Source organism: Suillus fuscotomentosus, assembly GCF_016647785.1.
Source record: "Suillus fuscotomentosus strain FC203 chromosome Unknown F5891scaffold_7, whole genome shotgun sequence".
Classification (NCBI taxonomy): domain Eukaryota; kingdom Fungi; phylum Basidiomycota; class Agaricomycetes; order Boletales; family Suillaceae; genus Suillus; species Suillus fuscotomentosus.
Genome location: NW_024539519.1, coordinates 341,737 through 358,352, shown reverse-complemented (window position 1 = coordinate 358,352; position 16,616 = coordinate 341,737). Strand labels below are relative to the sequence as shown.

Below are 16,616 nucleotides of genomic sequence, written 5' to 3'. Positions count from 1 at the left end.
GACTTTGTGGAGTTGAAACGCTCTTGTTCTGCAACGATCGTCACGATGAGTGAGACCATATGAAGCGTAATTACACGTCAATGCTTCCGTTACAAATAGTTATTTTTGGGGCACAGACAATCTTGTTATGTAACATCGCATGTTCCACAATCACCCGGGAGCCTGCGTGTATGCGTGCACGACGGTAAAATTTACCTCATAATCCAATCCAACTACTTCGGCCTCCAGGATTGTGTAGCGACGTCTGTCCAATTTTAATGACCCCCGCAGTAGACCTTAGTGATTCTTCTCCACTCTTGCGCAATTCAGAACGCTCTAAAGATGGAAATACATCAACAGCGTCGATCACAGGACTCGGGACCGCAACATGAGTCGAGGTACATGCGAAGAAAGACCCATCCCCTGACGTATCCTCAGAGTGTTCAGGTGACGATGAAGAGTTGAACACGGGCAAAAACGACTCGGCGTACCACTCGTACCATACCTGCCGCTCATCTGTAAGTCGCCAGATTGATACGTGCAGTTCTGAGTTGCTAGGTAGGTACAGAGGTTCCTAGGCGAATGAATCTCAATAAGAACCAGAGCCACTACAGAATGTTGATGATAACACCTACTTTGAATGGGAAGAATAACGGGAACCAGCTCAGCATGTCCTTCGATACCCGATCTTTACTATGCGGATGAATGCTAAGACCAACATGCCCATACAGGACAGCCTCGAAATAACCGGCAAGCCCGTGCATAACCCCAGCATGAGGAATATGGAACGACAGCTTAGCAGAGCGGACATTGTGACTATTTGTCAGGGGTAAGCCTAGACACTCGGCATAATTAGCGTCCATCTGGCCCGAGGGTCCGCTATTCAGGTTCACCTCGTTCATCGACCGTCGCATCTTTTCGCGGATGCTCAAATTCCCAGCATTGTTGAATCATAGACCCGCAGCGGCCTGATACTCCTCCGCCATCCCCACTCAAGATGTTGACATTTTGGAACATCACCACATATGGTGTTTCCATGCCTTTGATTTCTCTACTGATTCGCGCGCTATTGTATAACTTCGATGAAGATAGCGGAGCGAGATGGGCGCTGTACGACGATGGGATGGAGATGCCATCAGCTGGAGAACGGTTAGCGAAATGGGTGATGAGCGTAAACAATCCATACGTTTCAAAAACCTCATTGCGCCGTCGAGACACTCCGGACTTAGCTCGTTATCGCCGAACGAACCGAGTAATTCAGTGATGAGGATGTCCACTTGCTCAGGGAGCTCTACATGCCGCATGTCGCCAAAGAACAGCTGCACAGAGTTACCCCATTCATTCTGTTTTCGGCCCTGAAGCCTGCTTACAGTCAGACGTCAATGTGAAGATAATGAGAGCCAAACAGACGTCACAAAGGCATTTGGGTTCTTCTCAACTGCGTACACGAAGGCACTTCTTCCCGATCTCTTGATGGCCGTCAAACTTCGTTCAACAAGGGGGCCACGGCCTGCCCCAGCAACGCAAATCACACTGCGAAGAAGGGTTAAGCCTTGTAATACATGCCAAATGTGATTCGCACATGTGGTCACTATCAGGCCAGTCCATCAACGCGTGATACACGGCCTACAGATTTCACGTGTCGCTGTACAACTTCGGTTCATAATAGATGAAACGCACTTCTTCATAATTGCGGTATTTCACAGGGTCCTGTTCGAATGTCTGATACGTAATGCTTTGGAGGTTGTCCATCAGCGGCTAGGCAGACATCAGTACGATAGCATGCGGAAATGAGGTGTATATATCAACTTGTAGGGGGTTCTGGAGGTAGTCTTGATAACCCTGAGCGAAGTGCTCAACTGTCCCTGCCGTCATCGCTGCCTGAACAGCCGAGCTTGTCTTCTCGACATGTCGCACATATTGTGCATATGCTGATTCGCCACCTTTGGTGTGTAACCCCGAACTAACCCCTGACATGATGACGATAGGGTGATGCTAGCCGATTCTTGTTTCATCATCTGCCCAATAGCAAAAATACATGGCGAACTCACTGCCATGCTATTGCGTAGAAAGGATTGTGTACCCTTGGGAAGAACAGGGTAGCCCTTCACATTCGCGATAAACGTGGACGCGGGGAGGAATATATGGTGAACGGGTTCAGCCATCCATCTGTTGAGGATGCCGGCATTAGAAGGTAATGGCGGGGTGAGATCGAGCGCTGGAATTCAGTTCGTCAAGTACTGTTCCAAGACGTAAAGTGAATGCATACTGAGCGTCAAGCGTGTATTATAGTCACACAGTGTGCGTATTATGTCCCACATTTCCCAAGTCGCATTTATTTCTCCTTCGGGAGCCCGTGCAGCCTTCAAGGATTTTGACGCGGAAGCTCGCGGTGTCACAATTTTCGGTGTTGATGGTGCAGATGGGGTCGACGATGTGCTCGTTATCGAAGGAGGAATAATTGACGATTCTTTCGGTTGAAAGACAGCAGGATCGTAGATAGGAAGGCGAATCGAGAAGTTCATAAAGGTCGTACTTTTGAGACATTCATTTACGGCGCGCGCATATGATGCGACTTGTGATCGATGCCTAGGTGGAGGTAAAATGACCGTCTGAACATTGAGGTATGACGCGTAAGCCACTTCCTGGCGCAATGCCTGAAAAATCAGATTCGGGTTAGTGCCGAAAAATAAGCTCCGAGAAGATAGCTCCACAACGCCCGTAAACATGATTTTTTTTCACAAAATGGACTCACGATCTCCGAATCATGCCTAACCCAGTCATCTGTCGAGTCAAGCTGAAGCCAGTCCGACACCATCACAAGTACAGGTACCGCCTCATCTATCGCATTGCCACTTAGGATGCACGATTGGTGGTGGTTGATCTCACTTACCCAGTGTTGAGATGGTCACCTCCTCGTGCAGGAAAGACGGTGCTTTCCTCCATGCCTCTGCCTGCTGTTCTGCAGTTGCATTTTCATCAGTGTCATTTGCACTTGCTGATGGCACGATGCACATATTTCTCCATCGCTCTCTCCATTTTGGGGTAGTCAAAGGAAGACAGACAAAGTCATAACCCTTGGTTTGACTTTCCCTGATTAATTTCAGAACTGGAGTCTTATCGGATCCATCAGTGCGTGCAGATGCTTGTGAAATGTCTTCGAAACTGAAACAAGAAGCTAAGCCTGCAACTTGGTCTGCCATGGGGGAAGAGAAGTAATGGTGAGTATCCTAAAAAGGTAATCTGAAGGAGCGCGTGTTTATAAACGCGTCGTGTCGCGTTTTTATATCTGAACTTGTTTTCGTTGGACGCTGAAATCACAAATTTAAGGTCTCCAAACCCTTGCAAGCCCTAGCGACCCTCTTCATTCTTGTTCATTCTTCTACTCATTTCGCGACTTTCCGAATCTCTACGCCCGCAAACGTGTTCGTGTAGAAGGCCTATGTTTTGCTTCTCAGACAAGTCACGATTGATGTCGGGTGAAATAATTGCTATCCAAAGGACTCGTGCCAGCTCATGCCCATACCCGTGGGATCTCCATGGACATATCTGCATGACACAGGTTTTCTGCTGTGCCAATAGATAATCGTACAGAATCACCCCAAAACTGATGCACATAGACAAAAAGACACCACAAAAGCATAGCTTCAATGCCCTAGTCGCCATCGAACACTGCGTCGTCGTAATCAACGAACTTCCTCGGACACTTCACGTTCCCATCTATTCTCGCTCCACGAACGTGAACAGTTTCGATCGGATAAATTCGAAAGGAATTAACGGAGTTGGTGCAGGTTGGCGCTGGGCTGTGCCAAGTCTGGGCACACACCCTTCACTCCGGCTGCGGACATCCGAGTCCCAAGTATTTTAGATACCACTTCCAAATCCCGTTCTCATAACATACGAGGCATGTCTTAAACAAGTAACTGTTGTCTCCAAGGATGGTAACTTTTTACGGATAACGTCCCTCGAGTGACGGCTGATTTGATCGACTGTGATCATGATCAGTGTTTAATCGTTTGCGACGATCATCCGATCGGGTTGTTCGTTTTGAGGAGTGAAACAGCCAGGAGCTATGTACGTAGTACGCACTACCATGGATCCACATTGATGCCATGGTGGCGAGTAGAGAATTAATTACTACCATCCGTTCGAGATCTCTTGACTCCATTAGCTTCGGAATGATGCGCAGCGTCACTGCTATCCGTTGTCATGTCATACCCTGCTACTACTCCTTCAAACACTATTCTGCCAACAACTTGTCTCAGCTCCTCATCAGGATCCCTGCCGTCTGCTTCAGACCGCTGCATGATATCACGAACAGACTGCATAAGCGATGACGTGAGGGACTCTGTTGCGATGTCTTGCTGATATTGAGAAGGTCGCGAGGGCGACACCGCCCCAGGGATCACACATGAGGAAGGATTTAGGCGCGACTGCAGGTATGCAGCAATTTCGGGAAAGTTCTCTTGTAAATGTTCAATAGGCTGATGTATATTTTATATCAGCAAAAAGGTGATAGATGATTCCTAAGCTCACGCACGGAGACACCATCATTATTCTGATGGTCTAAAGTGGATCCGTGGTCCAATAGCCATTGTGCCGTCTCGGTATTTTCAACAGCATATAGCGGTGTATCCCCGTCTTCGTCGGTGACATTAACGTCTCCTCCTGTGCTTGGAAGGTAAGTTTTTTTTACATTTTATAGTCAATGATCTTATCACTGACCTTGAGAGAACAGGTACGCCAGGGTCTCAAGCTGCCCGTATGAGGCCGCAGCGTGCATGGGAGTATACGTGAATTCATCAGGCGCATTGGGCGACGTGGCTGGGAGGGACCGGATCAGACCTGACCATGTGAACTAGTATGAGATGACACCTGCATTGCTGTTCAACAAGTTCCTGAAGGAACGAGATAAGCTTGGCACGTACCGTAAGCGAAGACGAGTTACGTACCCGAACCCTAACTAAATCGCCATCACCTGCAGCTACCCAAATGTTCTTTCCTGGTTGAACTCGTGCTGGGACGGGCATCGATGGGATGGGGCTCAATCAGCGACTGGATATGACTGGTTTGGTAAAAGGACGTCGATAAAGAAGACGTCCCAAAATGGGAATTCAGGCTTAAATACGGGACCAACTTTTTGCCACAATCGGCACACCAAGTGCACAAGCCCTTCATTTCCGGTCACTGAAGATGGAGTCAATCTGCGCCGAGGAGCCCGCAGGCTACGGAAAATTTTGAATGCTTCTAACGGTAGGAAATTTGTGGGAGTTGGTTCGTTTAAAATCTCGGATCTATGCTGATCGGAACTTCCCCTGGGTGAGCTCGGCACCGTCACGAGGATTCGTTAGAATTCAGCATAGCACGCTGTGGTACTGCCTCTCAAATTTACGAATTTTGTGCCTTCTGAGGTATGGAACGGCAGGCGAATTAAACGGAGTCTGAGTTCTGATATAAAATCAGCGGAGATATTTAGTTTAAAAACAAGTTGCACTAAAGTCGAACCTGAAAGTCAATTTTGAGACTATACGGACCCTCCTTCCGTCCTAGACGAATGTGCCCGCTCCTACTAGTACTCGATCGATTGTTGTAACTCTCAAGGCCCGTCGATCCCGAGTTCAACCTCCGTTTGTCCACCAGCTCGGACCCACTGATTGTAACATACTGTAAACTATTATTGGCGGTCTCTTTACGGGACTTCGTTTTTCAAGCTTCTAGCCATGAGCTTCCTCGTGCCAACGCAACGAGGCCTTGAACATGTAACCCAGCCCATGGGCGACTTCTCTTCCATACATAACCAACCAAACAGATCCCATCTACCCCTTTCCTCCTTGGAAGGGTATCCTCATCAGGGCATGTCCGCCCTCTCAACTTCAACACCCTTTCCACCTTTTCCCGACATTGTCATGTCTCAATCTTTGCCAAAAGTTGGCGAGACTAGATGCTGTAAGTTCACAAAAGTCTATTATTCCCTAAAGGGTCTCCAGTCCGATTGTTTCGGAACTTTCACAAACCGATCACAATCCTGTAATTTTCTCTTGATCGTCAATGATTTCGCTAACCACGATTTTGCACTTTGTGGCACCTTTAGACTGGTCTCTATTATCGTCCGAATTGGATTTCGTTTATCTGGATCCTGTTCTTGCCAGTCATCTCGAAACCCAGGCCGACTTGCTCATTGGCAAGTCCCTCCTATCCTTTGTTCACCCCGAAGAGCAGGCTACTGCGCGAGCAGATCTAGCAGAAGCTCTTGAACAAAGGACGATGCATGGTAGTGTTACCAGGTAAGCGATTCTAAGTGTAAGTGGATTTATCCTGACCTCATCTTTTCCAGGGTCAGGTATTGTCGTCTCGCTCGCATCCGTCGCATCCTCGGTCACCAAGGGCCTACTCAACCGTGGCCTGACGGTGACAAGGTTTCCGTGGATGCCCACTACATGGTCGTCGACATCGTCATTAACTGGGCTGCAGAGGGCCTCGTGTTATGCTTTATCCACGCAGTCGTCGATCTTGAACCTGGTGACAATGATGAACATCACAGAACTCCATGGACAAATTGGTGTGGCACGCCATGCATGCATCCAGAACAGATAACGCTATTGCAACAGCGGCTTCTATATTACTTTCCTCAATCAACCGCCACAACTAGGGTATTCCAGATCTTGTTCAACTCTAATTACAACCAGCAGGACTGTCGTCTTCTGTTGAGCTGGCCATCGGACAGCAGCCAGGAATATCCTGGTATGCCAGGAGCGAAAGACTTTGCAAGGCGAGCGGTGGGCATTCAGACGTCCACTCGGGATAACAGTGCGAAGACGAGTTGCACGAGACGTTGGAGAATCCAAGATACAATGCCTGGAATAGGCGAAGTAGAAAGCGTGTTCATCCCTCATGGTAAGCGCTTCCTTGATGAAGTCCATGTGCTTCTATTAAGCAAGCGGATATAGGTTCAATAACGTTTGCATGCCACACCATTCAACAGCCTGCTTCGCGGAGCTTGTCTGTCTCTTATTCTCAGTCTCAGCCGTTCACGAGGTCGACAGACGCCTACATGCCTGCACACAGCCAACATCACCCCTATGACCTGTCGGCAAGCCCGTACACACTCCCGCCTGTGTCTACCTCAATGCCACAACCTTACGGGCACTACACGCAGTCCTTGACGTCCCAATACTCTCACTCGCCCTGGGGGAGTTACTCAGAGCCTTCTTCCTCGCTTTCTCAGTTTAACAGGTGGCCTGCCCAAAGCCCTGCACATTCGATGGCATCCCTTCCATCGTCTTCATGCACCTTGCGCGAGTCACCTTACTCGAGACCATCACCATCTCCAATTTATGGCGAGAACAGAGCGTCTTTAAGCAATTATCAAGCCACATCTAGTCCTGAAGACTACAGTACCAAGGCCACCTTTGAGACCTTCGAGGCTAGTGTACCGCCGGCACCACCCTGTGGTATCGACACTGTACCACCTCCAAGACACCGAGTGAGCCCCGGAACACATAAGGACACCCTGCCACGTAGCACCAACAATCGCCCTCTGGGTGTTCTCAAATGCAGTAGTTGCAAGGCAACGTCTAGTCCTGAATGGAGGAAGGGCCCCAGTGGCAGGAAGGAGCTCTGTAACGCGTGGGTGATGCCACAACATGCGATGGGACTACTTACTAATATTTACTTGTTTTCTGTTTCATTGACCAGATGTGGCTTGCGCTACGCCCGTTCTCGTGCCAAGAAGGAAGGGCACGTGGTGTCAACACAGCGTCGGAAGAAAGACAAGACCGGTGTCATTACGGCTAATGAGGAGTCTGCGGTGCCGTCCACTCCTCCGATACCTATTGCTGGCGCGGCTACGACGACCCGTCGCGGTCCTGTTGAAGGGAACACATATGCTTCCCCATCATCTGTTGGCTCTGGATCTGGAAGTGAACCTTATTCTCAACCAAGCCCTGTAGCACCAGAAGATAATCGACCTTCACCATCGCCTCCGTTGCCTGGTCTCAATTTTGTTCATTACCTCCCTTCCTCTGGACCGTCGCATCATCAACCACGAGTTGATGGTCGTACATTCCCTTATCACGCGTCCAGCCCTTTTCAACCTTCCCCATCTCCGCTATCTTCGGGTCAACTGACTCTCCGTCCACCACGAGGACAAGATGATGTGCCTGGCTCATCGTCTCGCAGCGGGTCATATCACCCTTATCCCTCGCCCTCGTCAAACTCGACCACTTTTGAACGGGCAAAAACACAGGATCGCCACCTGACTTCACTGCCTCCCTCACCAGAGCGTAGCAGATTCCGGTGACCGCGCCCATCAAATCAAACGACTTGAAGCTCATACAAGCGTTATGCGACACCTTGGCCCTGTTTCTGTGAAATGCAACGTTTCGATATTTTTATGTTCCCGGTTCATTTCTTTCGGCCAATGGTGCAAGCACACCTTCCTTGCCAAAATATTTATTGATGCAATTCGCCTGGTTGTTCCTTTTGGACTTACATAGCGCAACCAACACATGGATACATGCCTTGTGTAGTTTTATCGTAGTGGACACGCTAATTTGAAATCATGAGATTGGAAGTTTGGTTGCGGTCGGACCATCGATTGTACTCGCGCTCGCCCACGTTTCTGGTCTTGAAATCGCGATCCTCAAAAACTTGCTACGCCGATCAACTCGCAGATGGCTAAGGATCGCCCTGAATAATTTTCTTTTATGGAGTGTCAGCGTCTAGTCAGCTAAATGATGAGGGAGTCCTGCCTTGACTGATTCTGGGCGCAGCTAAGATTCTATCGTTTAGAGCCATCTATTGGTCTCATTGAACCCATATGACCAGAATTTCAACAAGACTGGTCAAAGGTTTGGCAAACAAGCTCATCATTCCTTCTACACAGCCACAAGAAGCCACGCTTTATGTAAGTAGCATATTAAAGGCCGCTACGGATCTATATCGTTCCTTCCTTGGCTTGCTGACACTTGTATATCTCATCATGCACCGCCGGATGAACAATCAGTGGAATGCGCGAGTCATAAAAAAACCGTAGTCGTTGAGCGGTGAGCTCCGATGCCAAGCTCCGGATCACGTATCTTCAATGACCCGTAGCCCCACAGCTCGTGTTGCATTACCACCTCCTGCGGTAGATGGTGACTCCGATGGGGAAGCCGAGGCGGATGGATCGCAAGCAAATGATGGTGATCTGTTGGAAGACTTTCCAGACGAAACTGACGTGAGTACTTACGCGGTCTTTCGTTGTCTACCTAATTGAGGCATACGGCATGACTAGGAATTAGAACTCGTACACTCGCGATTGAGCTCTTTGGCTAATCTTCGACTTGATCGGTTCGCAAGGCATCTGAAAAAGTTATGCCTCAGACAAAACGCTATATCGTATCTAGATCCAGACATCTTCAAGCTGCTCACGCAGCTTGAAGAGCTTGACCTGTACGATAATAAACTCAAGACTTTGGGAGATGCATTAGACAATATGTCTGCTCTAACGTGAGTAACGGTTCTCCAGCTTCAAGTATCCTGTGTATTCCTATGTTGCCTAGCGTTCTGGACCTTTCATTCAACCTTCTACGACAAGTGCCGGAGGCACTGTCGCATCTACGTTCCTTGAAGACCGTGTATTTCGTTCAAAACAAGATCTCCAAAATCACTGGCTTGGAATCTGTGGGAGCGACATTAAGAAGTCTTGAACTTGGGGGAAATAGAATACGGGTAATTTGCGCCGATCAACCGATCATTCCAAGGGGTAGCTCACGCTGGTACTCCAGCATATCGAAGGGTTGGATGCGTTGGTCAATCTGGAGGAATTATGGCTTGGAAAAAACAAGCTCACTAAACTAGAGGTGCAGTGCTTTCGCACTATCGTTGTTTAATACTCACGGTCACACGATACAACAGAATCTGAGTACACTAGGCAGACTGAAAATATTGTCTCTTCAGTCTAACAGGATCACAAAGATCGAGGGTCTAGATCAATTGGTTGATTTAGAAGAGCTCTACTTGAGCCACAATGGAGTCGAGCGTTTGGAAGGTCTCGAGAATAATGTAGGTATCCAGTCAATTGTTCGCCGTCATGCTTAAGCTTTTGCGCAGACAAAGCTGAGAACACTCGACATTGGTGCCAACTTTGTTCCAGCGATCGAAAATATTTCGCATCTAGCATCCATTGAGGAGCTCTGGGTAGGTGTTTCTTGACTACGACGGAACCCAAATCTCATTTCATGGTCAGCTCAACAACAACAAGATTGCCGATCTGCGAGCTCTCGAACTGCAGCTCAAGAATATGGCATCCCTTGAAACGATTTACCTGGAGGGCAATCCTTGTCAGCAGGCCGAAGGTACAAGTTACAGACGGAAGATAATGCTTGCGCTTCCTCAGGTCAAGCAAATTGATGCCACGTTAGTATTCGCTTTCGATTCATTTCTAGAGCATATGGTTGACCTAGTCTGTAGCTTTGCGAAACCGTTATGACTCATTTCCAACAATTTTCTTGCAACGGAACGGTACTGATTTCAATTAGCATACATTATACTCAGCAATGGGCAGGCTTGTCTGCCGAAGTGCCCAAGACCTTCTAAATTAAACAAACTCATACGCCAATTTGTACTCCCAGGCCCGGTGGGAAGGATATTATTCCGTCTTAGAATTCTACGTCCCTCAAGCTGATTCACATTTCGTAGTTGTTTCCATAATATGAAATAGCTAGGTCGTACTGTGCAAATTGACACACAAATATGCTTGAAATCGACGTAATGATATACTATCGACCATATGTATGATCAAACCCTCAGGCCTCAGGTCTGCATCATGTACAATTCTTCATAATGCAGATACGCCAGTGAAGGGGCCTGGAGGCAGGGAGGTGGGGTGAAGCGAGGCCGGCTACTGCACCCCCGCGGCATTCGATGTTGCCGAGACGTTGTTTGTCTTGGAGTAGTTAACATATAATCACCGTAAAATGTAGATAATCATGCGATCGTTCTGCACCGGCGTAACCTTGATCGATACCATTTACGATCTCCTCGTGGTCTGCACACTGCCCGTAATTTCGGCCTGCATCGATTATTATTGGATACGCTCAAGTGACATTATTCATTGTTACATATCTGGGAACGCATACAGCGTGGTCCTGCAACACTGGCCTCTGTATCTCGATTCTCGGCCGCCTGTGGAGAATAGCTCCAACTCAAAACATGACGCTTACAATACTCGGGTTTGTACGTCGGTGAATGAAATCATCGAGCTAAAGAGCCACAAGGTAATGATATATATGGTTGTATCATCGAGTCAAGATTTAAGGAAACCTTTCTATCTGAAAAACTTTGCTGGGGTTGGAACTCGTCTTTTGTGACTTCGTTTTGTCTCTACGGCCCACGTACGTTACCACCAGCGTAGCTTGCGAGGCTAGACGCAGGCGTGAGGAGCGCACACTCCAGGAGTGCGGCATGCCATATGAACGTATAGACATCCGGGAGTTTCCGGTATAACTGTACAGTTTGAAACTTTGGCGAGTGAGCCATACCCAGGTAGTCGGGGGTCACGCAAGATCCAGCAAGCATCCAGCAACATACTATACGATGGGGAAAGATCGCGGTAGCTCTCCCGTGTACATGTATGGCTCATATCTCATTCCCTACTTTCAGTTGGCGCCTCTGGAAAGAAATTCCGTATGACACTTGGTCTCCCTGTTGGTGCCGTCCTCAACTGTGCCGACAACAGCGGTGCCAAGTCACTATTCATAATCGAGCCTTATGGTTTCGGTGCACGACTGAACAGATTGCCTGATGCTGGTGTTGGTGACATGGTCGTTGCATCAGTAAAGAAGGGGAAACCTGAACTGAGGAAAAAAAGTGTGTATTGATCCTGCACCTTGTATCGATTAATTGTACTGATGAGATCAACTTGCAGCTATGCCCGCTGTTGTTGTCCGCCAACGCAAGGCATGGCGTCGGAGAGATGGTGTTTTCTTGTACTTCGAGGTACGAGACAACCTTGTTCCCCTTATTACATATGTAACCAATTCTACAGGACAACGCCGGTGTTATCGTTAACCCCAAGGGTGATATGAAGGGCTCCGTCATCGTTGGCCCTGTCGCAAAAGAATGTGTAGGTTTACATTTCAAGATGTGGAAGATTAGGTCTCTAACGCTAATTCTAAGGTTGATCTGTGGCCTCGTATTGCAGCTAAGGCTGGCTCTGTTGTATGATTTAGATATGGTACAATCGCATTTTTTTCATCGTCTCACTTCATCAGTAACTATTGGGCAAGTTATAGTAGGCTAAGCAGTCTACTAGTCAGTCTCGACCTATGGTAGGACAGCGTTACTTCAATGGCCCATCTATTGCATCAATAGGCCCAGTAATGCAATTCGCTATCTGTGAATGCATTCAACTGTGGAATTCGAAAACAGTGACCATGCGTGCATGATAGTATGACCGTCGTCAGTTGCATTTTAACTCACCATTTCTGTCTGCGTTTACTTCCGGACTGCAGCTACCATATGCCGCGATTAACCTTTTTTGGCTTTCTGTGTGCCCTTGATCTAAAATGAAATGCTAACCGAATGTCATCCTCTTCCCCTTAGCGTCTATTAGGTACTGAACAATCATAAGATACCTTTGATTGGTGCAGTGCAGCTCACGTCGTCCGCACACAACTTCTCGCGTTGTCGCCCTCGCTTATCCGGTTCGTACAACACAGGCGGTTGCTAGAATCGCTAGGCGCTCTTCATGTCAAAGTCTTTCGGAGATGGCTGATGGCTCTGCCTTCCTTCGGTTGGTGGCATGCATCGTATCTCAGTTCCATATTGCCCTCGACTTCCCTTCTGTGGGCACATCAGTCATGGCCAGTCCTGTCTCCTCGTGTATCATGCATCAGACCTATCTGGAGCTCCCCCTCTTTCTGCGCATCTCTTGCGCCACATTTTCCTAGATAACTGATTTAAATTAATTCTAGGGACCCTGTGGATGAAGCATATATCCATTCTCGCTTTACACGCTGCTCGTCTAGTTAAAGGTTTCCACACTAATACTCTCTTCCGAGTCCCAAGTATTAAATGGCAACACGCTAGAACGGTCTCGTCCTTGGTTCGATAACGGAAATGTTATATTGTTGCACAAGCAACCGCCTTCCGTGTGATTCAAGGAAGTGACCGAATTCAGCTGTCCGGCTGTGAAATAGTTCGCTTACCAGGTCATGCGGATGATGTCCTGCTAGCTCTTTGTGATAGAAGGTACTGTGCCTTGGTCATATAATAATGGGCCGCCTCACTCATCACACACTGTCTAGCTATTTTTCCGGGTCTGAAGAAGTCCCTATCAGCATGTTCTGATTAAATGTTAATTCATTACAGCCATGGGATGCTGATTAGGGGAAGGGGTCTTTTCACGATTTTTATGTAGCGAGCAAAACTTTCCCGCGAGGAAAGCTGCCTGGAGAGATATATTGGACCACCTACATAAGAAGAGCTTGCTACTATGAGCCAAGTTGCCAGACTATGACTTAAAATGTTGCCTTGTCTATTTCGCAAGTTTGTCCGGCTATACGTGTTTCTCTTGCTGATGCTTGCTTTCTAAGACGTAACGTTATATGTGATATCGAGGCGCAGGCAGCGAGAGAGATGCGCAAGAAATATATCGATAAAGAGCAGAACCGAGAACTTGATAGTTTGCAAGTCATGTGACACCTACTATAGTATGCTAGTAATATCATACAGCTGTAGAAGTTCTACCAAGACTCCATAATTCAACAGTAATTCACCTTCCTCGGATGACGGCGCCAACTAACAAAGCCAGAGCAGCAGGTGTCAGCGCGAGTTCATTCTTTGACCTCAAAGCAGAAATCGCCAAGAAAGAAGATGAATTTGCTCGGACCAAAGCTGCAGGAGGCAGTAAATACACGGTGGGAGGTGTCAAAAGACCTGACAAGGTGAGCGAATCCCGTGATTGACACGGGAGGGCTTGAATACAAGCATAACGCAGAAACCGACCGTATGGAGTCGCTCTAATAAAGGCGTCCACAATCGCGCTGCGCGCGACATAGAACTGGAAGAAGTCAGCAAGGTGACTATCGAGTCTGGGCGGGCCGTCTTGGAGAGGAAGGCGAAAATCTACGAGAAATTACGCAAGGGAAAATCTGGTGGCCTTACTGACAAGCAGTACGAGGCTTTGCTCGTCGATGTATGTATGCTACTTGTGTTCGCTGAGTGGCTTGCTGATGTCCAGAGTCTAGTTCGACTCTCGAGGACCTAGTGATCATTTTGAGTCGGACAGTGATGATATGGATGAATCATTGACGGTCCCTGAACAGCCTCAAGATGACGTAGGTACTTTTAATGGAACCTCTCGGATTATACTCATGGAATGTTTAGGATGACCCAATCATTGAATACGAAGATGAATTTGGACGACAACGGACAGGACGCAGGTCCGAAGTTCCTCGGCACTTACTTCCGCGTTCTGAAGATACAGAACCAATACCGGATGAAGACAAGTAAGCTAAACAGCGAGTCCTCATCATCCTAGTCTTATTTTTTTCTCGAGGGACGTCATTTACAATCCCGTCAATTACTTCCCGGTATTTGAACCTTCCGCGGAGCGCATCCAAGCAGTTCAAGATGCTTACTCGGAAGACAATAATCCATTGTCTTCTCACTACGATGCTTCAAAGGAGGTTCGTGCTAAAGGCGCTGGGTACTATCAATTTTCTGGAGACGAAGAGACGAGGAGACAACAAATGGAAGAACTGCAGTCAGCGAGGATAGAAACTGAGAAGATAAGACAAGATGCTGGTGCAGTGGATCTTAAACCAGGAGAGGTGGAGGGCATGCGTGACGATAGTATCACCGCAGGCGCATCGAGGAGCAGGGCGATGGAGAAGCGGAAGAGGGACATCGAGGAGAGACGAAAGATACTAGATGCGAAACGCAGGAAGGTCAAAGGCGACGAAACCCTTGCAGGCCGAGGTTTGGAGCCCGATAATTCAGAGGCTGTGACGTTGGAGGCGCAAGACACGTCTGGACCGTTAGTGGCGCTGGAAAGGCAGACAACTGATGCTTCCGACCGTCACAAGAGGAAAGGCAAGCAGAAAGGGACTGATGACTCGGTACCAAAGACAGAGGCAGATGACTTCTTGGCCCAGTTAGAACGGGAAATATTAGGAGGTCGTTAACCACCCCTTATCGGTGAGTTAATTCTTGCTGGATAGTCATCTGTGCTTATCAAATATCTAGCTTTGACTTTCGCGACAACACAAGGTTGTCATAGACCTCCAGATTATGCCAAGGCGTGACCAGTGTATGCCACCTACTTGTGTCTGATGGAGGAAGGTACTGCTACAAAGTAGAACTTTAAATCACCCACTACACAGTCCGTCGTGAACAGGACGTTCGCGCTCATTGCCTCCAGTCGATGTACTTATGTGTAGTGCCGCTGATATACAGCCAGCAAACAATCCCCCCGCTTGTGTAGCTGATATCGATAGACACTGGAACCACGAGTGTGGTATTTCGAACACCATGAATTCTAAGCTGGAGTCCAACAGCCTTACAAATTTGAACCTATCATGCTACTACTTCACCCTTTGCTTCGAGCACCAGCCTCTCAGGACAAATCAAAGAGAATCTACCCTTGTCCTCTTTAAATTCCACACACCAAGTCCCTCGACGCAAATAACGTCTCTTCAGCGGCTCTTTGCCAGAAACAACATTTTCCATAAATTTCCTACACGTCCTGAGCACCTCAAGGGCAGGACGGAGAGCAGTAGCGTGCCCGCAGTTGATCATCACATTTTCAGAGTCGGGTTGCGTTTCCACGAGCTCGATGAGTTGATCAATGGTAGAGAACCACACGGGTAAAGATCCCCTGGTTGGAAAGATGATGGGATCATCTTCATATAGAGTGTCCCCGGTATATAGCATTTTCTCGTCTGCATCCCATAAGGCAAGCTCGTCAGGAGTGTGCCCGGGGGTATGCAAGACTGTGAGGCCCATAGATAAACCTGACGATGAGGTGATCTCATGTAGGTGTGGTACCAAAGTAAGCTCATAAATCGGGGCTCGTAAGCCCAGAGCATTGCATTCCGAGTTTGCAGGGAAGTTCTCTGGAGAGACGAAGGAAGGCGAGTGACTTGAGCCGAGAATGGGGCTGTCGGTGGCGAACGGTTCCACTCCAACTTTAAGTTTCAGGGAGTGATCAGCAAATTGATGAGCTGAATCAGGAAGAATACCCACGGATATGATCATAATGGCAGTGGCTTTCCACCACGATATACTTCATCTTCCCTCCTTCATTGAGAGGCTTTCCATTGTTATCAGGAACATTGACGGTCTCGATGAACTCTCTTAAGCTCTTCAGACCGATCTCCGGATTATGTGTAGCCCCACCGCATCCTGTATCGAGGATGAGGATGGTCTTAGCGGATGGGACTACCTTGGCATAGATGAATGGGTGTTCATTGAAGACGTCATCCCATTCGACGATCAAGAAAGTAGTCTGCGTCAGGCGTCGAGCAGTGAATGCTGGCAATCGTTTGTTGTCTAAGCTGGTTCCTTTCTCCATATCGTCCATCATCAAATGAGATTTGGAATACAGACTTCGATGTGCCACCGAGTAGAAAGATACAAAGAGAACACCAGCT

At 48.0% G+C, this 16,616-nt stretch overlaps 7 protein-coding genes across 7 annotated transcripts; 4 read left to right on the top strand and 3 right to left on the bottom strand.

Moving 5' to 3' along the window:
- Positions 1 to 196: 196 nt before the first annotated feature.
- On the bottom strand, positions 197 to 3,182 carry F5891DRAFT_944228 (PRMT5-domain-containing protein; the record flags this gene model as incomplete). Its single annotated transcript, XM_041374530.1, has 12 exons — positions 197 to 553; positions 615 to 814; positions 873 to 1,118; positions 1,166 to 1,341; positions 1,390 to 1,512; positions 1,562 to 1,605; positions 1,660 to 1,737; positions 1,789 to 1,974; positions 2,031 to 2,197; positions 2,249 to 2,636; positions 2,735 to 2,820; positions 2,873 to 3,182. The coding sequence occupies 12 exons, from the start codon at positions 3,180 to 3,182 to the stop codon at positions 197 to 199; spliced, it is 2,361 nt and encodes a 786-aa protein (XP_041230852.1).
- A 686-nt stretch (positions 3,183 to 3,868) lies between these two features.
- On the bottom strand, positions 3,869 to 5,009 carry F5891DRAFT_1253005 (ankyrin repeat-containing domain protein; the record flags this gene model as incomplete). Its single annotated transcript, XM_041369917.1, has 4 exons — positions 3,869 to 4,463; positions 4,520 to 4,647; positions 4,705 to 4,837; positions 4,908 to 5,009. The coding sequence occupies 4 exons, from the start codon at positions 5,007 to 5,009 to the stop codon at positions 4,110 to 4,112; spliced, it is 717 nt and encodes a 238-aa protein (XP_041230851.1). The 3' UTR covers positions 3,869 to 4,109.
- Positions 5,010 to 5,443: 434 nt separating this feature from the next.
- On the top strand, positions 5,444 to 8,594 carry F5891DRAFT_1008489 (uncharacterized protein). The gene is made up of 5 exons (XM_041360543.1): positions 5,444 to 5,925; positions 6,071 to 6,263; positions 6,314 to 6,873; positions 6,927 to 7,605; positions 7,675 to 8,594. The coding sequence occupies exons 1-5, from the start codon at positions 5,700 to 5,702 to the stop codon at positions 8,276 to 8,278; spliced, it is 2,262 nt and encodes a 753-aa protein (XP_041230850.1). The 5' UTR covers positions 5,444 to 5,699; the 3' UTR covers positions 8,279 to 8,594.
- A 326-nt stretch (positions 8,595 to 8,920) lies between these two features.
- On the top strand, positions 8,921 to 10,763 carry F5891DRAFT_1008479 (uncharacterized protein). The gene is made up of 8 exons (XM_041360542.1): positions 8,921 to 9,196; positions 9,254 to 9,468; positions 9,522 to 9,690; positions 9,747 to 9,821; positions 9,877 to 10,023; positions 10,072 to 10,158; positions 10,208 to 10,377; positions 10,432 to 10,763. Exons 1-8 carry the CDS (start codon positions 9,062 to 9,064, stop codon positions 10,448 to 10,450), a joined length of 1,017 nt encoding a protein of 338 aa, XP_041230849.1. The 5' UTR covers positions 8,921 to 9,061; the 3' UTR covers positions 10,451 to 10,763.
- Positions 10,764 to 11,556: 793 nt separating this feature from the next.
- F5891DRAFT_1126074 (60S ribosomal protein L17/L23) lies at positions 11,557 to 12,186 on the top strand (the record flags this gene model as incomplete). Its single annotated transcript, XM_041364043.1, has 5 exons — positions 11,557 to 11,572; positions 11,623 to 11,829; positions 11,888 to 11,958; positions 12,008 to 12,085; positions 12,139 to 12,186. The coding sequence occupies 5 exons, from the start codon at positions 11,557 to 11,559 to the stop codon at positions 12,184 to 12,186; spliced, it is 420 nt and encodes a 139-aa protein (XP_041230848.1).
- A 1,510-nt stretch (positions 12,187 to 13,696) lies between these two features.
- F5891DRAFT_1008473 (uncharacterized protein) lies at positions 13,697 to 15,477 on the top strand. The gene is made up of 6 exons (XM_041360541.1): positions 13,697 to 13,907; positions 13,961 to 14,158; positions 14,211 to 14,300; positions 14,350 to 14,471; positions 14,522 to 15,162; positions 15,211 to 15,477. The coding sequence occupies exons 1-5, from the start codon at positions 13,749 to 13,751 to the stop codon at positions 15,147 to 15,149; spliced, it is 1,197 nt and encodes a 398-aa protein (XP_041230847.1). The 5' UTR covers positions 13,697 to 13,748; the 3' UTR covers positions 15,150 to 15,162; positions 15,211 to 15,477.
- A 63-nt stretch (positions 15,478 to 15,540) lies between these two features.
- On the bottom strand, positions 15,541 to 16,537 carry F5891DRAFT_943732 (Metallo-hydrolase oxidoreductase; the record flags this gene model as incomplete). The annotated part of the gene is made up of 2 exons (XM_041374496.1): positions 15,541 to 16,151; positions 16,210 to 16,537. The coding sequence occupies 2 exons, from the start codon at positions 16,535 to 16,537 to the stop codon at positions 15,541 to 15,543; spliced, it is 939 nt and encodes a 312-aa protein (XP_041230846.1).
- Between the last annotated feature and the right edge of the window lie 79 nt (positions 16,538 to 16,616).